The sequence below is a fragment of the Symphalangus syndactylus genome, chromosome 10, assembly GCF_028878055.3.
Source record: "Symphalangus syndactylus isolate Jambi chromosome 10, NHGRI_mSymSyn1-v2.1_pri, whole genome shotgun sequence".
In the NCBI taxonomy this organism is placed as follows: domain Eukaryota; kingdom Metazoa; phylum Chordata; class Mammalia; order Primates; family Hylobatidae; genus Symphalangus; species Symphalangus syndactylus.
In genome coordinates, this window is record NC_072432.2 from 49467775 (window position 1) to 49493408 (window position 25634).

Below are 25634 nucleotides of genomic sequence, written 5' to 3' on the forward strand. Positions count from 1 at the left end.
AAAGGATGAGCTATGCAAAGCCCATCTGAGAATTGTCACTGTCCAACAGCAATGCATAGACCCTAACCAGTTAATTCAAAGTTTTGAGTTAGATAATATCACACAAAAAGACAAAGAGAAATGTTTTCAAAATTAACACAGCATTAGCATATGTTTAATGTTACTTTACCAGCCGCAAGAGCCAAGCAATGCCAGTTGCCACAGGAAACTTGTAATATTGTTTGCTGGTTCAGCTTTTGTATTAACCTAAAACAGAAAAGGCTTTCTTTTTCAGATAGATATTCATGCACAAACACAATTATCAGAAATATTCCCAATTAAATATCAGTAATAAATAACATCATCTTGCCTAAAAGTCTTTTTAAGGCCAGGCACAGTGGCTCACACTTGTAATCTCAGCACTTTGGGAGGCCGAGGTGGGCTTATTACCTGAGGTCAGGAGTTCGAGACTAGCCTGGCCAATATGGTGAAATCCCATCTCTACTAAAAATACAAAAAAAATTAGCTGGGCATTGTGGCACATGCCTGTAATCCCAGCTACTCAGGAGGCTGAGGCAGGAGAATTGCTTAAACCTGGGAGGCAGAGGTTGCAGTGAGCCGAGATCGCACCACTGCACTCCTGCCTGAGCAACAAAGCGAGACTCTGTCCCCCACCCCCCTCCAAAAAAAGTCTTTTTAAAATCAAATATATAATCTTACATGATATAATTCTATTAGGTCTTTCATCAGCCTCCTGTCTCTTAGGTAGTTACTGTTTAAAACAACAACAACAAAAACACACTTTTGCATTTAGACCCATTGCCACAATCCTCCGTCATTTCTCACCTTGTCTTCTTCAATTCAGGGCCAAATGGAAAGAGCTGCAGAAGAAAGATCCTAAGAATATGGCTGGTGTCTATGTGGCTTTCAAAATAACAGCAATGCCACCATCCAAAATAAGTGAAATGTCAATTTCACTTCTGGGTATATACATACAATATGGTACATACACACAACAGAATATTAATCAGCCTTAAAAGGGAAGGAAGTTCTGACACATGCTTTAACATGGATGAACCTAGAGGACATTATGCTAAATGAAATGAGCCCATCACAAAAAGCTGAAACTGTATGATTCCACTTATATGAAGTACCTACTGTAGTCAAATTCATAGAAATTGATTTTGCAAGATAAAAAAAGTTCTAGAGGCCGGGCACGGTGGCTCATCACTGTAATCTCACCACTTTGGGAGGCCAAGGTGGGAGAATCACTTGAAGCCAGGAATTCAAGATCAGCCTAGGCAACAAATCAAGACCCCGTTTCTACAAAAACTATCAAAATCAGCTGGGTGTGGTGCCATGCGCCTGCATTCCTAGCTACTTGGAAGTCTGAGGTGGTAGGATCATCTGAGTCCAGGAGTTCGAGGCAGTGAGCTGTGATCACACCACCACACTCTAGCCTGGACTACAGAGTGAGAACCTGTCTCCAAAAAGAAAAAAAAAGGCAAGAAAAAAGAAAGTTCCAGGGATTGGTTATACAACAATGTGAACATATTTAACACTACTGAGCTACACATTTAAAAATAGTTAAGATGGTAAATATTATGTTATGTGTATTTTACCACAATTAAAAAAAATAATAAGGGCCATGCCTCCCAAACCCGAACTTCCTGGGATAGTAAAGAGGAGGGTCACATGATTTCTTTTCAAATCTTACTCCCCTGCTTGTTCATGTGAAAGAGAGAGAACAGCACCTATTTCATAGAGTTGTGGCGAGAATTAAATGAAAAATTCCAGTTAAAGTGCTTGGCACTACCCAAGAAAGTTGGGCACCCTGGGAATACCTCCTGCTCTCTATTTTAAAAGTTGACAAGTTGTCATGTTCATCTTCCGTAAGTGTATTGTGCCCTGGAAGCTAAGGGGTCAGATGTATATCCCTTGGAAGAGGGGTATCTTTGAAGATAGATATCCTTTAGGGGAGAGGATACAGGATTATTTAGATCAACACTTAGATAACGCTTTTGTTCATGTTTTATTTTCTCAGATATAAAAATTTAAAATACAGTTCACAAACACATTTAGTACCAAATATAAATGAACTTTTTTTATTCTTATAACTGAAGATTCATGTGCAATTATAAGAAATAATATAGAGAGATCCCTTTACACTTTGTCCAGTTTCCCCTAATGATAACATTTTGCAAAACTGTGTATAATATTATAACCCGGATATTAACATTAATCCAATTTACCAATCATATTCATATTTCTCCAGTTTTACTTGTACTCATTTCTGGGTATTAATTTTATCGTGTAAGTGTATCCACTCTGCCACAGTCATGATACCAAACAGTTCCAACACCATGAGAATTCCTCATATTAAACTTTTATAACCACTCCTCCCCTTCCCCTGTTCCTAACTTCTGGCAACCACTAGTCTATCCTCCATTTCGAAAATGTTATTATTTTAAAAATGCTATATAAATGAAATCATACAGTAGGTAATCTTTTGGGATTGGCTTTTTTCACTTAGACTAATTCCCTGGATACTCACCCAAGTTGTGTTAATCAACAGTTTGTAGAACAGCATTATTTTCTAAAATTGAAACATGCATTACTGCCTATGAGACCAACGTTTCTCAGATTGCTATATACCAACAACCCTTTTTCCTATCAGGTTTACACTCAAATTCCCCATCACCATTACTCTTGTCACAATCAGTTGTAGACAAGAAGCAGGTCAGAAGAACAAAGATAATAGAGAAATTGTACCCTTGAGGTGGGGAAGAGGGGGTCCATACAGTGCAAGCACATACTGTATTTTACCTACTTGTCTCCTTCTATCCTCCCCATAACTCTGTAAGGTACACAGTAAGTAATTCCATTTTTAAGTTAGGAAACTGAGGCTTAGAAAAGTTAACCTGCCCAAGGTCATTCACCTTACAAGTAAAAGAGCCAGTATTGGAATCCAAGGCTTGTTTGACATCAAAGCTATGTTACTTTCCACAATACAAAGGTATAAATTAATGAATTTATTTCAATTAACTTATAATAGAAAACTATATACAAATCAAAGTCTTGGAAGTCATCCATAATTTGAACATGAATAGTGAATATTAAGCTACTACTGTAGCACAGATTACTTCATTTTTAAAAACGAAATGCCGTTAAAAACCTTAATTGTGTTTTGGTCATCAACAAATATTTTTGCCATTAATGTTATAAACATTTTCCCTAATATTACACACAACATAACATCTAGCACTTCTTTTTTCTTACTGCCTCTCTTCCTCTCCCCACAAAATTAAATTAATTTTTGGAAGAAATGAATCTAAGACATTACCTGTCCTAAATCAGGAACTGAATCAAATCACTCTTACCTCCATGGTCCTCTTATTTAACACAACTTTTGATTAAGGAGACAAAAATCTAAGAAGGGCAAAAAAGAAGAGGAAGAAGAATATGCTGTTCTTTAAAGGGGACGATAATTAGGCAGATGAGGAGAGGCCATTTATTAAATTTGTACTCAGCAATGTATGTGACAGGCACTCCTAGCAATGGTGATACTAAAATAAATCATCCAATTATCCTGCCATTAATAGCTCACATCTTTGTAGTAAAAACAGATATTAAATAAACAATTACAAAGAATGTGTACTACAGTAGTGGTATGTGGAACATTTGTAGCACAAAGGAGTAAGAATTAAATAAAGGAAATAAAATGGCAGCTTTGATCATTAAGAACCTTCAACAAACTGAGACACCACCACTAAAAAGTCCATTTGAAAGTAACTTCAATATTTGGGATGTTCTCTTAGTGGCAACTATTAGATACTTAGCTAAATCATCTAAGGTTTAGATTTAAGTAAATCTTTAAGAGACTCAAAACCTACTGTATTAATATTTTTGCATTAAAGAATCTATGTATATCTGGTATTTTAGCTGTTTGTATTGCTTAAGATTGGCCTATCAGAGTAACAGGTCAGCTTTGTGATTCTATTTTAAAGTACTTAATTGAGTAATTCAGACTTGCAATTTTCAGTTGAAGGTTAATAAGCCTACGATGTGAAAGATGTCTTTTTTATTCAAACATTTATCGACTGCCAGGCACTCAGCAAGCAACCAGGCTACTAGAATAAATAAAGTACAGTTCCCAACCGACTCACATTTTTGAAACGGAGACAGACACTTCTATAAATAATTGCAACTTTTGTGACAAGTGTTTTAATAGTATAAGGCACAGGAGTGGTGCAAAGGAAATAGCAATTAAACGGAAAACAGAAGAAAAACAAGGAGTCTAACAAATCAACAGCAGGAAATAGCATTTAAAACGACTGACATTTGAAAACCTTCTTACCTGGGCACTGCCACAGAATCCTCAGTAGTCATGAGTCCTAGCTGACCATCACTCCCTGCACCCCAAGAAAACAGCTGGCCTCGGTCACTGAGGGCCAGACTGTGGGACTCGCCACATGCCACATGAATGATATGCTGATCTGCCAGAGCTCCGATTTGTTCTGAAAGAGACAAATTGGAGGAGGAAAATGTACAACCCAGAAACAGGAATACTGCTACCATTACACAGGATTATCTTCCTGGGAGGTTTTATTTTTTAACAAGAACCACTTAATCTGAATATTTATAGAGATTATAAATTTCACATATTTCTAAACTCTGTCAATTTACATTTGGAGACCCAGGGTAACACACATAACTATAGTAGCACACACCTCCCAGATGTTCCCTGAACCTATACAGCCATGTGCCTGGTGCTTCTCTCTCCAGGGAGAAGCCTGTATTATTTGGAGACGTTCCACCCAAGAGGCCTAAATGTTGAGTGGAAATGAAACGTATTCCTAAAAGTAGCAGGAGTGACTGAAACTCTGCCTGGAACAATGAGACCCTCTCCCCCCACACACAAACACACCCAGAATTCTAAACAACTTTCTCCCCTCAGTTCTGGAACACAGTCTTGTATGTATTCAGCCAGGAAACAGAAGGATCTCTCCCTGAGAAAACTGGCCCAAAAGACAAGACCCACAGATAGTGACATTTGTGCATCCCTCAATGAAATGTCTAGCTTTCCATCAGTCAATAAGAATCACCCATACACACACAGCTCCACTCACATTTTAGCACCTCACCCTTAAATGTAAAAGGCCAGACAAGGATCACCCTATGTGTGAGGAAAACTTAAACATGAAAGGCAAAGAGCAACATAAACAAAAGGAAATGAACTCTGAAAAAACAGATCATGCAGGGAGCAAAGTTTCTTAAAAGTCTTTTGAGAAATCAAAGAAGATATTTCCACTCATGAACTAGAAAGAGAGTGCTATAGGAAAGTATTATTCAAAAAACAAACCAACAGAAATATCTTGGAAACCAAAAATGTGGCAGCATAAATTAAAAAAAAAAAAAACCTTCAAAAGCAGGATTGAAAGTTAGAAATGAAGAGATTTTCTAGGAAATAGAAGAAAAAAGCAAAGAGAAAATCAGAAGGGGAAAAAAGGTAAGAAATTGGAGGATTGTTCCAAGAGATCCAACATCCAAAAAGAGAATGGAGAAGACATAAGATATAAATATTTCAAAAAAAAGAATCACAAGAAAATTTCACACTGAAAGGATCCATTAAGTGCCCAGAATAATACCAACAAAATACCTACTGTAGAACCCTTCATCTTGAAATTTCAGAATAACAAGAAAGAGTCTAAAAGTTTCTAGAAAAGAACATGTTTATACACAATAGAACAGGGATCAGAATGGCATCATACTTCTCAGAAGCAACACCGAAAACTGTAAGACAATGGAGGGATGCCCTCACAATTCTGAACGAAAGTAACATCCAATCAAGAATTCAATACACAAAATGTGAGGCAAGGGGAGCAAATGGGCAGTTCTGGAGCGTGTAAAGCTCTCAAAATATTTCACCTCCCATACTGTTTTTCTCAGAAAGCTACTGGAAGATATGCCTCCAAAACAAAGAACTCAGGATTTAGGAACCAGGAATCTTACACAGACAGGAAGGAGGTGAAGAACCTTTCCAGACAGCTATGTAGCATGCCTACAAAGCAAAGGTGGAGGGATGTCTCCAAGGTGAAAAAGAGAACACTATTTAAAGAGTTTTAGAGCATTATGAGTTTTATAATTCTACTAGAGATACAGAGGTTACTGTGGAAAAAAAATTAAAGTCATTAACTTCAGGAAAAACTAAATGATTTATAAGAAAGAAAAGCAATCATGGTACATGCAATCATAATAACCAAACACAAATACTTTCCATAGTTAATAATTATCAAATTTTATTTAAAAGATTAACTCTTTGGGGAAGGATGAGTGTCTGGTGGTGAGGAAGAGGAAAGGGTGGGTAGAGAATACAACAGAACTCTAATCTTTGCTAGTGTGAAGTTTCCAGATTATGTCCAATATTGAAAAAAAATCAAGAAATAATATTATAAGCATGTTATTTAGAAACATAAAGGTAAGCAGCAAAAAAAAAAAAAAAAAGCTAAAGAGTTGAAATGATAGGGAGTGAGATTCAAGATAAGGACAGGTGAGGCAAGGAACTGTTATTTAACCTGAACACAGTTTGCATAAATATATTCCTTTAAAGGAATATAAACATATTCCTTTAAAACAGTAACATTTTTAACTGAAAATATGCTCATGCCAGATAAATTACCACAGTAAACAGAAAGATTCTGTAATTCCTATTGTTCCCATTGTCCATCTTCTTTAACCTCTGCTCACTACTTACTTCCCAACTCAGCCTTGCATCAGGCACAAAGAACAGTCCTATCTTTACCTTGCAAAAATGTAAGGAACGCTATCAAAGGAGCCCAGGTGGCTCAGACTCCACTCTAACCAAATTTCCACCTTGTACCAATTCCAGGACTTGGACGGCTTTTCTGTTCTCTAGGCCTGGGACCTAGCCTGATGCCTTATTCACGACTGAGGTCTGTCTCTTGGTACCTAACCTTCCTGCTACTGACTAGCAGCCTTACCTGTCTGAATGTTAGTATATGGCCTAACACAACACTAATAATTTTCCCCACTATCCTGACAGGACACTGTTGCTCTGATCTGTCTGCCGTTTTCTTTCCCTCAGTCTCTCAATAGCATCCCTCTCTAGAGCTTGTCTTTACTACAGCTTAGTAGCCTCAAAAGGGAACACCTGGATTCCAATGACCATTGACTCCCAGTCACGTCAATCTCTAGGCAAACCAATTCCTGTCCCATCACTCACCAGCCCCACCTGAGCTCCTTTGATAGCATTCCTTACATTTTTGCAAGGTAAAGGACTATTCTTTGTGCCTGGTGCAAGGCTGAGTTGGGAAGTAGTGAGTAGAGGTTAAAGAAGATGGACAATAGGAACAGGAAATCCAGCTACCCTCACCACAACAATAAAACCTGTAGCCACAAAGGCAGAAATACTGTTCAGCAATGCAAATGTTGATGGAGAACCAAACCACTGGTTACACAAGTCTAACTTATTCTTTCTAGCCAGAAAACTGCGCTCGTCTAATTCAGGCTGGAGATCTGTCACTGTGGAACTATAATCCCTCTTCTAGAATCTACCCCCTAGGTCAGCTCAGTGTGCTGATGAATGCCTCATTCACTCCCCTCTCTGAATACACCCCTGCCCCACTTGGGAACATTCAGGCTGAAGTGCCCTCTGATTCATTTTCACATGCAGTCTCTTCTGATTCATTCTGTCAAGACTATACACTATATTTTGCAGATGATGGAACCTCAACCCACACATTAAAATAACTAAACACACTGAAGAAGCATTTGGTATTTTTTGAGGATAAAAGTATACTTTCTCTTTGAACCTTTCACAGCAACACTTTAAAGTTTTTAAAACTCTTTAGTAATGTTTCCAGTTCCGAACAAGTCATGGTAGGTAGGGCAGCAGAGTGGCCAATGTGGAGTGCTGCTTACAGCAAGTCAGCAGTTCAGCTGGACTTGCATTATTAGGGTTAGTTCTACTTAGCTCTTGAGCCCATCATAATTTTTTAATGTTTTAGAGTTAATGGTAAATTTGTCATTTAACCACCATAAAATGGTAACTGAGAAGGATGATATGAGTCTAGGGGGTAGATGGATGATGCAGATTCTTAAGCCTTGCAACAACCCTGTGAAGCAAGGGCACAGGGTTGTTGTCCTCAGCTTAGAAAGAGGGTGTAATTTGGCCAAGGCTCACAACTAATGATTGGTGGAACTGGGATGGACACCAGGTCTGTCTGACTTCAAAGCCCATTATACTTAACTAAGCTATATTGTCTTTCCTCTGGAAAAGAATTAGATAGATTTTAAATTGGTAAAAGTAACCTACAAAGTGAATACCCTACCTATGGATAATGGAAAATTAACTTTTTCCTCATCGTCTGTTCACATGAGAAACACATCCAATGGCTTACAGTTAATAATATCAGCATCTGGGTAGAAAGGACAGTAGTTCCCCCTTATCTGAGGTTTTTCTTTCCAGAGTTTCAGTAACCTGCGATCAGTGCAGTGCAAAAATATTAAGTGGAAATTTCCAGAAATAAGCAACTCATAAGTTTTAAATTGCATACCATTCTGAGTCATGTGACGAAATCTCTCGCTGTCCCGCTCTGCCTGGGACATGAACCATCCCTTTGTCCAGCGTATCCATGTCGCATATGCTCCCTGCCTGTTAGTCCCTTAGTAGCTGCCCCCGTTATCAGATTGAAAAAGCATAGTATATATAGAATTAGGTACTATCCAAGGTTTCAGGTATCTAGTGGGGGTCTTGGAACACATCCCCTGCAGATAAGGAGGGACTACTATATACAGTATATACAAAATTAGTGATTAACAGTTGGCACTAAGTTTTTAATAAAACTATAATAAAATAAATGTAAGCAGTTGATAGTACAAAGAGGGTTAAACTTTCACCACTTAGATGTCTCCTTTCTGCTTTTCTGCAAATTGTCAACTCTACAATTATACTTTTCTTTAATAGTAGAAAACAAGACAGAGACATACTATAGGAAACCCAGCTCTTCACCCTACCATTCTGCACATTCTAAGTCCTCACGTTCACCCTAACTCTTGATTTCCTGTTCCCACTGAACTCTTACCCTCCTGCACATCTTTCCTCCTGCTGCTATACTCTGCTCTTTTGACTGCTTTTTCTCCAAAATACTATCAACCCAGTCTGTGGGGTGCAGCAGACTTTTACTGAAAGTCTGGGTAATGGAGATACACTGCATCTCGGCAAACCGCTCAAAACAAAATATTATACATCCAAGTTCCTCTGCAGTTCCCAACACAGAAGATGGCCTGGTATCTAATTTTCATCCTAGAGTCTCCCTGCCTCCCACAACATGACTAAGCTCTCTTTCCTTCATTTTGTTTGTTTCTGTATCTGAAAGGTCTTTTTCCAAAGCCATATTCCAATTTCTTTCTTAATTAATTACTTCGGTCTAAACATTTTGGGGTATCTGGACTATTTCCCTAAGAGATATTCTATCTTGTTTCTGAGCCAAGGCACTGAAACCAGAGTCAGCTTTAAAAAATTTTTAATTATCATAGAATAAATGACCTTTTTTTGGTGTATAAGTCTACGAATTCAAACACATGTAACTACCACCACAATCAAGGTACAGAACAGTCCCATCACCCCAAAAATGTTCTTCATGCTATTCCTTATAGTTGCATCCTCTCCTCATCCTTAACCCCTGACAACCAACAATCTGTTTTCTCTCACTATAGTTTTGAGTTTTTTATACTGTCATGTAAATGGAATCATATAGTGTCTAACTCTTTGAAGCTGGATTGTTTTACTCATAATGCCTCTGAGATTCAATTAAGTCGTTGCATGTATCAATAGTTTGTTCCTTTTATTGGTGAGGAGTATTCCACTTTATAATGGATGAACTACAGAGCACTGTTGACAGTTTTTAGTGATTATAAATAGAGATGCAATGAACGTTCATATACAGCTTATTGTATGACAATAAGTTTTCCTAACACTGGAGTAAATACCCAGGTGTGAGATTGCTAGGTTATGTGGTAAATATATGTTTATTTAAAAAAAAGAAAAAAAACCCTGCCAAATCATTTTCCAGAATGGCTGTCCCATTTTGCATTAACACCAGCAATTATGAGAGTCCAGTTGCTCTGCATCCTTGCCAACACTTGCTATTATCAGTATTTAATTTTACCCATTCTAACAAGTATAATGGTATTTCATCACGGTTTTAATTTGCATTTCCCTGGTGGCTAAAGATGTCATACATCTTTTCATGTGCTTATTTGCCATCCATCCTCTTTGGATAAATGTCTGTTCGAAGTTCTTGCCAATTTTTAAAATTAAATTTTTATTTCACTATTGTTGAGTTGTTTTTTAAATATATTCTGGATACAAATCCTTTGTCAGATACGTGATTTGCAAATAATTTCTCCCAGCCTGTAGACTGTCTTTTCATTCTCTTAACACGCTCATAGATAAGTCTTAACAACTTTTTCCTTTATGGATTATGTTTTTGGTGTCATGTCTAAGAACTCTCTGCCTAACCTCAGGTTATGAAGAATTTCTCCTCTGCTCTCTTCTGAAAGCTTTATTGACTCACATTTTACATTGAGATCTGTGATTCATTTTGAGTTAACTGTTTTAAAAAGCTGTGAGATTCAGATCAAGGTTCTTTTTTTTAAGGTATGAATGTCCAAGTGTTCCACCACCCTTTGCTAAAAACAACTAACAAAATCCTTTCTATATGGAATCTCTTTTACATTTCTATCAAAAGTCAGTTAACCACATTTGTGTGGATATATTTCTGGGCTTTATTCTGTTCTGTTGGACTGCGTCTACACCTCTGTCAGTACCACATACCCTGGGTTACTATACCTCTATAGTAAGCCTCAAAATCAGGTGATTCCTTCAACTTTATTCTTATTTTTCAAAATTGCTTCAGGTATTCTAGATCCTTTACCTCCCCATATAAACTTTATAATTGGCTTGTCTGTATCTACAAAAAAAGAATCCTACTGGAATTTTAGCTCAAATTGTGTTAAATCTATAAAGTCAACTTGAGAAGAACTGAAATATTTACTATAAGACGTTAAGGGCCTTAATCCATGAACACGATGTCTCTCCAGTTACAGAGGTCTTGGATTTCTTCTACCAGACTTTTGTAGTTTTCAGCATATAAATCTTATATATGTTTTGTTAAAGTTATACTTATGTATTTTATTTGTTTGGAACTACTATAAATTGTATTTTTTATTCCAGTTTCCAATTGCATATTGTTAATATATATAGTAGATTTTTGTGTATTGACCTTAAATCATACAAATTTAACTAATAGTTTTTTAACTTTCAATGTAGACACTGCAATTTTTAATAGAAATAATTTTTTCTGAGAATAGAGACGGTTTTTTTCTTCCTTTCCAATTTGTTTGCTTCCCCCTGCCACCCACACACCCCCCCGCCCCCATTCTTTCCTTATTACACTGGCTAGGACTTCTAGCATGATGTTGAATAGCAGTAGTGAGAGTGGACATCCTTGCCATGTTCAATGGTCTGAATGTTTGAATCCCCCAAAACGTATATGCTGAAATCACCCCCAAGGTGATGGTGTTAGGTATTGCAGCCTTTTGGGAAGTGATAAGGTCATGAGGGCAAAGCCCTCATGGTTGAGATTAGTGCCCTTATAAAAGAGACCATAGAGGGCTGGCTAGCTAGCCCCTTTCACTGTATGAAGATAGAGCTAAAAAGGTACCATCTATGAGGATGACAGTGCTCGGCAGACACCAAATCTGTTGGCACCTTGGCCTTAAAGTTTCCAGCCTCTAGAACTGTAAGAATAAATGTTTGTTCTTTATAAGCCAACAAGTTTGTGGTATTTTTGTTATAGCACCCCAAATGAACTGAAAGAATGCAATCTTTCAACACTGTTTGACATAGCTATAAGATTTGTTGGTAGATGTCCTTCATCAGGTTGAAAAAGTTTCCTTCTACTTCTAGTGTGTTCCTCATGAGAGTTCTTATCATAAATGGATGCTGCATAATGTCAAATTCTGTTTTCTGTATCAATTCACATAACCATGTGAGTTTCTTCTTTAGACTGTTTTTCCTATTGTTTAAAGCACATTTTATTTCATCAGTGTCATTTCTTATCTAAATGCTTGATAACATTTGGCAGAGAAACCACGTGAGTCTAGAGGTCTAGAGATTTCTTTCTTTTTTTTTTTTTTTTTTTTTTGAGACAGAGTCTCACTCTGTTGCCCTGGCTGGAGTGCAGTGGTGTGATCTCGGCTCACTGCAGCCTCCACCTCCTGGGTTCAAGTAATTCTCCTGCCTCAGCCTCCCGAGTAGCAGAGATTACAGGCATGCACCACCATGCCCAAGTTAATTTTTTTTATTTTTAGTAGAGATGGAGTTTCACTAAAAATACAATATGTTGGCCAGCCTGGTCTTGAACTCCTGGTCTCAAGTGACCTGCCCACCTCAACCTCCCAAAGTGCTGGGATTACAGGCATGAGCACCATGCCCGGTCAAGGGGAACTTCTTTTTAAGGCTTTAAACCATGAATTCCATCCTTTGTAGTTATAGATAACCTATTTAGATTATCTATTGCATCTTGGTTGAGTTTTGATAGTCTGTGGTTTTGGAAGAATTGTCCATTTGATCCAAGCTGTTAAACGTATATAGAGAGAACTGTTGTCAGATTCCACTACAAAGCTTTTAATGTCTGCAGGGCCTGCAGGGTAATGATATTCTCTGTTTCACTGATACTGGTAACTTACGTTTTCTTTTGTTCTCTTTGACTCTCTTGCTAAAGGTTTATCATTTTATTGATCTTTTCAAAGAGCTAGCTTTTGGTTCCATTGATTTTCTCTACGGTTCTTCTATTTTCAATAACACTGCTTTCTACTTTTATCATTATTTCTTTCCTTGTACTTACCTTTCGTTTATTATGCTCTTAATATTTTTCTCATTTTGTAAGTGAAGGCTTAAATTATTGATTGAATACTTTTCTTTCTAAATAAGCTTTTTAATGCCACAAAGTTCTAAGCACTGCTTTAAGCTACATCCCACAAATTTTGATAAACCATATTTTCATTTTCATTCAGTTCAAAATATTTTTAAATTTCCCTTGAGACTTCCTCTTTGACCCATTGATTATTTATAAGGCTGCTGCTTAATTTTAATCTAAGAGTTTGAAGACTTTGTTATTTTTCTGTTATTAATTTCTAGTTGAATTCCAGTATAGTGAGAGAACATACTTTTAATTATTACAATCCTTTAAAATTTGTTCACGTTTGTGTTGTGACTCAAAATGTGGTCTATCTTGGTGAACGTTCTATAGGCAGTTGAAAAAAGTGTGTATTCTGCTGCTGGATAGAATGTTCAATAAATATCAATCATATCTAGTCCATTTGACGATGCACTTCTATATGATGTTCTATCTATTAGTTCTATTTATCACAAAAAAAGAGTAAAAAGTCTCCAAATATAATTTTTAGATTTGTCTATTTTTCCTTTTATTTCTGTAAGTTTTTGTTTCAAGTATTTTGAAGCTCAGTTGTTAGGTATACACACATTTGGGATTCCTATGTTTTCCTGCTGAACTGATCTTATTTATTTATTTTCTCCTTTAAGTTCCAGGACACATGTGCAGAACGTGCAGGTTTGTTAAATAGGTATACATGTGCCATGGTGGTTTGCTGCACCTATTAACCCGTCACTTTTTTAAGCCCCACATGTATTACCTATTTGTCCTGATGCTCTCCCTTCCCTCGCTCCCCACCAAAAGGCTCCAGTGTGTGTTGTTCCCCTGCCTGTGTCCATGTGTTCTCATTGTTCAACTCCCACTTATGAGTGAGGATATGTGGTGTTTGGTTTTCTGTTCCTGTGTTAGTTTGCTGAGAATGATGGCTTCCAGCTTCATCAATGTCCTGACAAAGGACATGATCTCATTCCTTTTCATGGCTGCATAGGATTCCATGGTGTATATGTATCACATTTTCTTTTTCCAGTCTATCATTGATGGGCATTTGGGTTGGTTCCATGTCTTTGCTGTCGTAAATAGTGCTGCAATAAACATATGTGTGCATCTGTCTTTTAGTAGAATGATTTGTATTCCTTTGGGTATATACCCAGTAATGGGATTGCTGAGTCAAACGGTATTTCTGGTTCTATATCCTTGAGGAATCACCACAATGTCTTCCACAATAATTGAACTAATTTACACTCCCACCAACAGTGTAAAAGCGTTTCTATTTCTCCATAGCCTTGCCAGCATCTATTGTTTCTCAACTTTTTAATAATCGCCATTCTGACTGGCGTGAGATGGTATCTCATTGTGGTTTTGATCTGCATTTCTCTGATGATCAGCAATGTTGAGCTTTTTTTTCATGTTTGTTGACCGCAAAAATGTCTTCCATATTGAATTGTCTGTTCACATCCTTTGCCCACTTTATGATGGGGTTTTTTTTTCTTGTAAATTTGTTTAAGTTCCTTGTAGATTCTAGATATTAGACCTTTGTCAGATGGGTACAGTGCAAATATTTTCTTCCGTTTTGTAGGCTGCCTGTTCACTCATGAGTTTCTTTTGCTGTAAAGAAGCTCTTTAGTTTAATTAGATCCCATTTGTCAATTTTGGCTTTTGTTGAAATTGCTTTCGGCATTTTTGTCATAAAGTCCTTGCCCATGCCTATATCCTGAATGGTATTGCCTGGGTTTTCTTCTAGGGTTTTTATGGTTTGGAGTTTAACATTTAAGTCTTTAATCCATCTTGAGTTAATTTTTGTATAAGGTGTAGGGAAGGGGTCCAGTTTTGGTTTACAGTATATGCTAGCCAGTTTTCCCAACACCATTTATTAAATAGAAAATCCTTTCCCCATTGCTTGTTTTTGTCAGGTTTGTTGAAGATCATATGGTTGCAGATGTGTGGTGTTATTTCTGAGGTCTCTATTCTGTTCCATTTTCTGTAAGTCTGTTTTGGTACTAGCACCATGCTATTTTGGTTACTATAGCCTTGTAGTATAGTTTGAAGTCAGGTAACATGATACTTCCAGCTTTGTTCTTTCTGCTTAGGATTGCCTTGACTATGTGGGCTCTCTTTTGGTTCCATATGAATTTTAAAGTAGTTTTTTCTAAATCTGTGAAGAATTTTAATGATAGTTTGATGGGAATAGCACTGAATCTATAAATTACTTTGGGCAGTATGACCATTTTCATGATACTGATTCTTCCTATCCATGAGGATGGAATGTTTTTCCATTTGTTTGTGTCCTCTCTTATTTCTTTGAGAAGTGGTTTGTAGTTCTCCTTGAAGAGGTCCTTTATGTCCCTTGTTAGCTATATTCCTAGGTATTTTATTCTCTTTGTAACAACTGTGAATGGGAGTTCATTCATTATTTGGCTCTCTGCTTTTCCATTGCTGTTGTATAGGAATGCTTGTGATTTTTGCACATTGATTTTATACCCTGAGACTTTGCCCAAGTTGCTTATCGGCTTAAGGTGTTTTTGGGCTGAGATGATGGGGTTTTCTAAATATAGTATCATGTCGTCTACAAACAGAGACAATTTGACTTCCTCTCTTCTTATTTGAGTACCCTTTATTTCTTTCTCTTGATTGATTGCCCTGACCAGAACTTCCAATACTATGTTAAATAGGAGTGGTGAAAGATGGCATCCTTGTCTTGTGCCAGTTTTCAAAGGGAATGCTTCCAGCTTTTGCCCATTCAGTACGATAACTGGCTGTGGGTTTGTCATAAATAGCTCCTATTATTTTGAGATATGTTCCATCAATACCTAGTTTATTGAGAGTTTTTAACATGAAGAGATGTTGAATTTTATCAAAGGCTTTTTCTGCATCTATTGAGATAATCATGCGGTTTTATCATTGGTTCTGTTTATGTGATGGATTACGTTTATTGATTTGCATATGGTGAACTAGCCTTGCATCCCAGGATGAAGCTGACTTGATCGTGGTGGATAAGCTTTTTGATGTGCTGCTGGATTTGGTTTGCCAGTATTTTACTGAGGATTTTCACACTGACGTTCATCAAGGATATTGGCCTGAAATTTTCTTTTTTTGTTGTGTCTCTGCCAGGTTTTGGTATCAGGATGATGCTATCCTCATAAAATTAGAGAGGAGTCCCTCCTTTTCAATTGTTTAGAATAGTTTCTGAAGGAATGATACCAGCTCCTCTTTGTACCTCTGGTAGAATTCAGCTGTGAATCTCTCTGGTCTTGGACTTTGTTTGGTTAGTAGGGTATTTATTACTGACTCAATTTCAGAACTTGTTATTGGTCTATTCAGGGATTCAACTTCTTCCTGCTTAAGTCTTGGAAGGGTGTATGTGTCCAGGAATTTGTCCATCTCTTCTAGATTTTCTAGTTTATTTGCATGGAGGTGTTAATAGTATTCTCTGATGGTAGTTTGTATTTCTGTGGGATCAGTGGTGATATCCCCTTTATCGTTTTTACTGTGTCGATTTAATTCTTCTCTCTTTTCTTCTTTATTAGTCTAGCTGGTGGTCTATTTTATTAATTTTTTTCAAAAAACCAGCTCCTGGATTCAATTATTTTTTTGAAGGGTTTTTCATGTCTCTATCTCCTTCAGTTCTGCTCTGATCTTAGTTATTTCTTGTCCCCTGCTAGTTTTTGGATTTGTTTGCTCTTGCTTCTCTAGTTTAGTTGTGATGTTAGGGTGTTGATTTGAGATCTTTCTAGCTTTCTGATGCGGGCATTTAGTGCTATAAATTTCCCTCTTAACACTGCTTTCTTTAGCTGTGTCCCAGAGATTCTGGTACATTGCTTCTTTGTTCTCATTGGTTTCAAATAACTTCTTGATTTCTGCCTTAATTTCATTATTTACCCAGAAGTCATTCAGGAGCAGGTTGTTCAATTTCCATGTAGTTGTGTGGCTTTTTGTTTGTTTGGAGACAGAGTCTTGCTCTGTGGCCCAGGCTGGAGTGCAGTGGCGTGATCTCGGTTCACTGCAAGCTCTGCCTCCTGGGTTCATGCCATTCTCCCGCCTCAGCCTCCCGAGTGGCTGGGACTACAGGCGTCCACCATCATGCCCGGCTAATTTTTTTGTATTTTTAGTAGAGACGGGGTTTCATCACGTTAGCAAGGATGGTCTCCATCTCCCGACCTCGTGATCCACCTGCCTTGGCCTCCCAAAGTGCTGGGATTACAGGCGTGAGCCACCGCACCCGGCCTGTTTGTTCGTTTTTGAGACGGCATCTCACTCTGCCACCCAGGCTGGAGTGTAGTGGTGCAATCTCAGCCCATAGGCAACCTCTGCCTCTCGGATTCAAGCAATTCTCCTACCTCAGCCTCCCGAGTAGCTGGGACTACAGACGCACACTGCCACACCTGGCTAATTTTTGTATTTTCGTAGAGATGGGGTTTTGCTGTTTTGCCCAGGCTGGTCACGAACTCCTGAGCTCAGGCAATCCACCCACCTCAGCCTCACAAAGTGCTGGGATTACAGGCGTGAGCCATCGCACCTGGCCAGTTGTGTGGTTTTGAGTGAGTTTCTTACTTCTGATTTCTAATTTGATTGCACTATGGTCTGAGAGACTGTTACGATTTCAGTTATTTTGCATTTGCTGAGATGTGTTTTACTTCCAATTATGCGGTCAATTTTAGAGTAAGTGCCATGTGGCACTGACAAGAATGTATACTCTGTTGTTCTGAGGTGGAGAGTTCTGTAGATATCTATTAGGTCCACTTGATCCAGAGCTCAGTTCAAGTCCTGAATATCCCTGTTAATTGTCTGTCTCATTGATCTAACATTGACAGTAGGGTGTTAAATTCTCCCACTATTATTGTGTGGGAGTCTAAGTCTCTTTGTAGGTCTCTAAGAACTTGTTTTATGAATCTGGGTGCTCCCATACTGGGTGTATATATATTTAGGATAGTTAGCTCTTCTTGTTGAATTGATCCCTTTACCATTATGTAATGCCCTTTGTCTTTTTTGATCTTGGTTTGTTTAAAGTCTGTTCTGTCAGAGACTAGAATTGCAACCCCTGCTTTTTTCCACTTTCCATTTGCTGGATACATTTTCCTCCATCCCTTTATTTTGAGCCTGTGTGTGTCTTTGCACATTAGATGGGTCTCTTGAATACAGCACACCAATGGGTCTTGACTCTAGCCAATTTGCCAGTCTATATCTTTTAATTGGAGCATTTAGCCTATATATATTTAAGGTTAATACTGTTATGTGTGAATTTGATCCTGTCATCATGATGCTAGCTGGTTATTTTGCACACTAATTGATGCCGTTTCTTCATAATGTCATTAGTCTTTATATTTTTGTGTGCTTTGCAGTGGCTGGTACCGGTTTTTCCTTTCTACATTTAGTGCTTCCTTCAGGAGCTCTTGTAAGGCAGGCCTGGTGGTGACTAATTCCCTCAGCATTTGCTTATCTGAAAAGGATTTTATTTCTCCTTAGCTTATGAAGCTTAATTTGGCCAGATATGAAATTCTGGGTTGAAAATTGTTTTCTTTAAAAATGTTGAATATTGGCTCCCACTCTCTTCTGGCTTGTAGGGTTTCTGCTGAGAGGTCTGCTGTTAGTCTGGTGGGCTTCCCTTTGTAAGTGACACGGCCTTTCTCGCTGGCTGCCCTTAACATTTTTTCCTTCATTTTGACCTTGGTGAATCTGATGATTATGTGCCTCAGAGTTGATCTTCTCATAGAGTATCTTAGTGGAGTTCTCTGTATTTCCTAATTTGAATGTTGTCCTGTCTTGCTAGGTTAGGAAAGTTCTCCTGGATAATATCCTGAAGTGTGTTTTCCATCTTGGTTCCATTCTCCCTGTCTCTTTCAGGTACTCCAATCAGTCTTAGGTTCGGTCTTTTTACATAGTCCTATATTTCTAGAGGTTTTGTTCATTCCTTTTCATTCTTTTTTCTCTAATCTTGTCTGCCTGCCTTATTTCAGCAAGAGAGTCTTCCATCTCTGATATTCTTTCTGCTTGACCGATTCAGCTATTGATACTTGTGTATGCTTCACAAAGTTCTCACGCTGCATTTTTCAGCTCCATCAGGTTGTTTATGTTCCTCTTTAAACTGGTTATTCTAGTTCGCAGCTCTCTAATCTTTTATCAATGTTCTTAGCTTCTTTGCTTTGGGTTAGAACATGCTCCTTTACCTCAGCGAAATTTGTTGTTACCCACCTTCTGAAGCCTCTTTCTGTCAATTCATCCATCTCATTCTCCGTACAGTTCTGCGCCCTTGCTGGAGAGGTGTTGCGATCATTTAGAGAAGAGGCACTCTGCTTTTTGGGTTTTCAGCGTTTTTTTCCACTGATTCTTTCTCATCCTCATGAGTTTGTCTAGTTTCAATCTTTGAGCCTGCTGACCCTTGGATGAGGTTTTTGTGGGGACTTTCTTGTTGAAACTGTTGTTGTTACTTTCTGTTTGTTTTTCTTTCAATAGTCAGGTCCCTCTTCTGCAGGGCTGCTGCGGTTTGCTGGGGGTTCACTTCAAGCCCTATTCATCTGGTTCATTCCTGCGTCTGGAAATGTCACTTGAGGAGACTGGAGAAGAGCAGAGATGGGTGCCTGCTCCTTCCTCTGGCATCTCTGACCTTGAGGGGCACTGACCTTATGCCAGTAAGGATGCTCCTGTATAGGATGTCTGACAACCCCTGTTGGCGGGGGCAGGGGGGTGGGGGGAGTGGGGAGGTCTCACCCAGTTGGGTGGCACAGGAAGCAGGACCCATTTAACAAAGCACTTTGGCTATCCCTTGGTGGAGGGGGTGTGCTGTGCTGGGGGGAAACTCACTCATCTGGGCTGCCCAGATTCGTCAGTGCTAGCAGGAGGAAAGACTAAGTCTGCTGGTCCACAGAGACTATGGCCATCCCTCCCCCTAGGGGTTCAGGCCCAGGGAGATCAGAGTTCTGTCCCTTAGCCCCTAGTTGGAGATGGAGTTCCTGCAAGGAAGCCCTGAAGCTCCAATGTTGGCTGCCACCCCTCCCGCAAGGAGCTCAGGTGGCTTAGACAGCAGGCAGCCACAGCAGTGGTGGTGGCTGCCCCTTACCCTGGGGATTTGGCTGGCTTACACCAATTCTAGCCCAGTGAGAATCTGCACCGCTCCATGGTTGGGACCCAAGGCCCCAGTAGCATGGGCTCACGAGTGGGATCTTCCGATCTGTGGGTTGCACAGTTCCGTGGAAAAAGCACGGTTCCCAAGGCTGGGTAGCACACTCACTAACCACCTCTCTTGGCTAAGGGTGGGGGCTCCCCTGCCCTGTGTGGCTCTCAGGTGGGCCGCCGCACCACACTGCTCTTCCTTCCCCTCCGTGGGTCATGCCAGCTGCCTAGTCAGTCCTAATGACCAAACCTGGATACCTTGGTTGGCGGTGTAAGATTAATACACTGTTTTGGATCTCTTCCATGGGAGCTTCCAATCACTGCTGCTTCTAGTCAGCCATCTTGGCCCCGCCCCCCTCGAATTGACCATTTAATCACTATGTAACATTCCTCTGTATTCCTGGTCACTTTCTTTGCCTACTTTAAGCTTTACTCACTAAACGTTAATTATGATTAACGTTTGCATAATATATGTTTTGTATCTTTTACTTTTAATAATCTTCCAATATCATTATTTTTGAAGTCAATTTCTTATGCACAGTAATTTGCTGGGGTTTTTTTAGAGTCTAATAGGATAATCTCTGTATTTGGGTTGTTTTGTTTAGACTATTTCTATTTAATATAATTATTGCTATATTTGGATTTTTACCTATTTTGTTATTGTTTTATTTCCTGTTTCTCATTTCCTCTTTCTTGCCTTCTTTTGTGTTAAATAATTTTAGTATTCCATTTTAATGTATCTATTGTGTTTTCTACTATATTACTTGGTATAGCTTTTTAAGTGATTGTTCCAAGAATTACAATAATTATCTTTTCAGAGCTTACTTAGAATCAACATTTTTACAATGCAAAATATATTACAAGGAAGAAACCCTACCACCATATAGGTTACTTTACCATCCCCCCTTTAAGTTACAGTAATCTTAAATATGCTTTGAACCATAAAATATACACTGGAGAACTCAAGAGTGTATTATATTCCCAAATAAATCTGCTATTTCTGTTGCTCTTCTTCATTCTTGATGTGCCACTATTCCTTCTGATATCATTTCCCTTCCGTCTGAAAAACTTCATCTTGCTATTATTTAGTACAGCCCTGCTAGTTGAATTCTCTGACTTTTCCTTCACCTAAAACTGCCTTTGTTTCACCTTCATTTATAAAGGCTATTTTTGCTGGATACAGAATTCTAAGTTTACAATTCTCTTCTTTCTATGCTCTGCTATGCCACTTCCTTATGGCCTCCAGAGTTTCTGGTGTGAAATTCACAGTCTTCTGAATCATTGTTTCCTTATATGTAATGTGTTGTTTTTCTCTGGGCTTTCAAGTATTTGTCTTAATTTTTAGAAGTTTGATTATGATGTGTCTGAATGCAGGTTTCTTTGGGTTTATCTTGCTTGGGTTCACTGGGCTTCTAGAATTTGTAGGTTTATGTCTTCTGCCAACTTGGAAACTTACCAGTTTTGCACTACATCCTTTGTCCTCTCTGGCTGGGACTCTAAAGACATGAATATTAGACTTTTTGTTCTCGTTCCACAGGTCCCTGAAACTCTGTTCATTTGTTTTCCCATCTTTATTATCTCTGTCATTCAGACTGCATAATTTCTACTGATCTATCTTCAACTTCATTGATTCTTTCCACTGTCACCTCTGTTCTGCTACTGAGGCCATGTAGTGAGCTTCTCATTTTAGTTATGGTATTTCGGTTCCTCTTCACATCATCTATTTCTTGCCTGAGAACTTTGTTTCTCCATTTGCTTCACAAGTATTTGGGCCAGCTTGTTGAAATATTTGTATACTAGATGCTTTAAAGTTTGTCTGATAATTCCGACATCTACATTATCCCACACTGGCATCCATTGTCTCTTCCCATGCAAGTTGAAATTTTCCTGGTTTTTCCTATGCTGAGTAATTTTGGATTGTACCATGAACATTTTGGATATTATGTTACAAGATTCTGGGTCTTCTGGGGAATTGTTAACAATTTTTAGTTTTCAAAGACTTTGTACTGCTTTTCAGATGTGTGCCCTGTGTACACCACAGAGTGGCCAGTCTGAGTGGTTATCTATTAGTTCAGCTCTCAAGATCATTTTTATGCTAAGTAGAATAAATCCACGCGTGCAGAACACAGAGGCGAGCCAAAGAGTTCATGGATAACTATATGGAGTTGCATTCATGGGCTCTCTGTGATCTCCCAAATACTTCCAGGTTTCTTGGGGTTCCTTTTAGTCCTCTAGCCTATGGACTTTTGCCTCCAGGGCCAAATGGCAGGAGGATAAGAGAGGAAAAAATGGTAAACTCACTGCCAGCTTAGTCGTACTTCAAGTTCTGGTCTTCTTTCCCAATCTGCCTGCCACTATTTGTTTTTCAGAGTTATCAAATAGTCGCTCCCGGCATTCTGTCTAGGTTTTATAGTTGCATACAGTCAAAGACAGGAAAGCATGTACTTATCCATCCTTCCCAGAACTGGAAACTCAGGGCCAGATTTTTTAAATAAGACTTTTTTCTCCCTGCTTTGTGTCCTTTTAAATATCAGAGAAGGTCCAAAAACTGTCTTTGTTCAATTTGGCTAAATGAAAAAATAAAGGCATAACTCTCCCATGAATGTTTCAAAAACTAAATATGGGTTTAATCTTTCTATATAGTAAAGGGCTAGGTTCCTGGAAGTAGAAAGTATCCATGAGCATCTAATGCTTCATTTAAGTTACCTGAACATATCAAACGCTCACTTGCTTAATACCAAGTATTACTGACCAACTTTAAACAATCATTAAGCCAAATCTTTTCAACCAAAGAATCAGAGAGAAAGATTAGTTATGATAAGAATTTATAGTAGTATTTCTTTTCTTTTTTTGAGACAGAATCTCACTCTGTCACCCAGGCCCTGGAGTGCAGTGGCACAATCTCAGCTCACTGTAACCTCTGCCTCCTGGGTTCAAGTAATTCTCTTGCCTCAGCCTCTCAAGTAATTGAGACTACAGGCACACACCACAATGTCTGGCTAATCTTTGCATTTTTAGTACAGGCGGGGTTTCACCATGTTGGCCAGGCTGGTCTCGAACTCCTGACCTCAAGTCATCTGCCTGCCTCAGCCTCCCAAAGTGCTGGGATTACTGTAAGCCACCACGCCTGGCCCAGAGTAGTATTTCTCAGTTCAGCGACAGGTGACTTTAACCTTGGCCCTTAATGTATACACACAAAACTCTAAAACAAATACTATGAAAAATGTTTCTGAATATATTTTCTTCTTAATGCCATAAATCTAAATTTACTATGTATGCTTTCAGATGCAATAAGCTAGATATACTGACGAAGTCAATAATAACATATGGAGCCCTGTCACAGGGAATGGGAGGGGAGAAGACTTTGTAGTTTTGAGTCACTAGCATTCCACTAGTCACAATAAGATCAGCTGCAGTGACTCAGTTATTTTCAGGAACTCAGAATTGCCAACTATGGCATAATCTAATGCTTTAAAGGGATTTTTAATAAAGAATAAAAATTAGAAAACCACCTATTGGTTCTGACAGAGGAAATCCTAAAAACAGAGAGGTCCCCTGCAGTGGTGCTACAGTAGTATATATAATTTTGTTATAGTTAAATGCATAAATCCTCCAGGTAATAATTTAAGACTCCTCTAAGAGGACTGAAATCATAATTCTCAGGTGAAAATACTAATAGTCCCTTCAAAGTCCAGCTCACATGCTATCATGAATGCTTTATCCTTCACAGATCTTTCCTTTTCTGTAAAACTATAGCACCGACTTCCATACAACCACAGCCTGCTTGGGTACATACAAGAACTAGAGTGTAAGCTTCAGGAAGGCAGTTTCATGTATCTTAATGCAAGCGTATAACATTAAAGAAATGCTAGAAAACACCTGTTGACTATAAAATGTCTGTAATAATCAAAATCAGAATCAATAAAGTCAGGCTTTAAAATGTCTTACATGACTACCAAAAAAGTCACAAATTCCAGTGCTATAATTCATATCAAAGGAGGGGGAACATAAACTGTTTCATTTTTAAATCACTGGGGAAGCTCACAGACATTTCAAAGCATCATCATTCTTTACAGGAGAAATGGAGAATAATGGAGAAACTAAAACATTTTCCAAGGGTACAATATCAGAGAAGTAAGAGAAACAAGACAGGTCCATTTAGAAAATAAATTAATCTGTGCTAGATCCACTAACATAAACAGAAGATTTATTCTCACTCAGAATAAAAATCTACCCCTCCCAATTTTCACCACATGCTATACTTATTCACTGGTACTATTCTGCCTACTTAGAGCTCAAATATTTTAACTTTGGCCTCTTTGGAAGGCAGTCAATACCCATAGACTGACCTAAAAAAGAATAAAAAGCTCTCTATACTAAGTCACAAAATACACACTGAGAAGCTGACATAGTTTAACTGTAAAATCACAACAAATACTCACCACTCCAATTCTTTACAAAAAGAGGCTATGTAAAAAATCTCTATATTTGACTTTGCATTTAAACTGTTGGTAATAAATATAAAAATTATCTTTGATTACCCAAAAGATATAGAGATAAGTTTATTAGCCTTTCAAAAAAATGAGGAACTGGAAATTAAAGTTATGATACAAATCCAATCTATTTCTCCCAAAAAAGTTACACCCAATGTTAGTATACTATCTATCAGTACAAACTTTAAGGCTGGCATTTTTATAACATACCCCCAGCCTTAGAATTTTGAATGTCTTTTGATCTAGCAGTTGTATTTCTACAAATATATCCTAAAGAAATAATGTACACTGCATTGTTATTAACAGGAAAAAAATTAGAAACTAGGATTATATCCTATAAAATGAAATATGTAGTCATTAAAAAGGCTGATACAGATCAATATGAATATGACCATCACAGAAAAATAATTATGAGATAGCAAATGGAAAAGTAGGTTATAAAGTGGTATTTCTGATATGACCTCATTTTAAAAATTACATTGCTTTAAAAAAAAAATACTGTAAAGATATAAACCAAAGAAATACCAATGTTTTGTTTAGAGTGGTAGAATTAAAGAGAATTTTTTATTTGCTTATTTTAGTTTACAGGTATTTAATTTGTGAGCAATAAACACGTATGTATTACTTTCGTACTGTGGAATTACTTTTAAGTTTTGTTTTGTTTTGAGGCAGAGTCTCACTCTGTCGCCCAGGCTGGAGTACAGTGGCACAATGTCGGCTTACTGCAACCTCCACCTCCCAGGTTCAAGCTAGTCTCCCAAGTGGCTGGGATTACTGGCACATGCTACCATGTGGCTAATTTTCATATTTTTAGTAAAGACAGGTTTCACCACGTTGGCCAGGCTGATCTCAAATTCCTGGCCTCAAGCAATGCAACCGCCTCGGCCTCCCCAAGGCCCAGGATTACAGCCATGAGCCACCTCGCCCAGCCCTATTTTTAAGGTTTTTGAAAGGACTTCTTACCACTTCCCTCCTCTATTCACAATTTTTTTTTCTTTTTTTTCTTTTTTTTATTATTATACTTTAGGTTTTAGGGTACACGTGCACAATGTGCAGGTTTGTTACATATGTATCCATG

At 38.2% G+C, this 25634-nt stretch overlaps 1 protein-coding gene across 9 annotated transcripts in view; it reads right to left on the reverse strand.

Annotated features, from left to right (window-relative positions):
• Positions 1 to 25634, reverse strand: part of HERC3 (HECT and RLD domain containing E3 ubiquitin protein ligase 3) — a 126613-nt gene that overhangs the window by 60041 nt on the left and 40938 nt on the right. For all 9 annotated transcript variants that reach the window (XM_063610237.1, XM_063610239.1, XM_055297014.2 and 6 more), the window contains 2 exons: positions 4337 to 4496; positions 170 to 246 (listed from right to left, as the gene is read on the reverse strand). In XM_063610237.1, coding sequence (XP_063466307.1) covers positions 170 to 246; positions 4337 to 4496 — 237 coding nt within the window. The remainder of the gene's footprint in view (positions 1 to 169; positions 247 to 4336; positions 4497 to 25634) is intronic.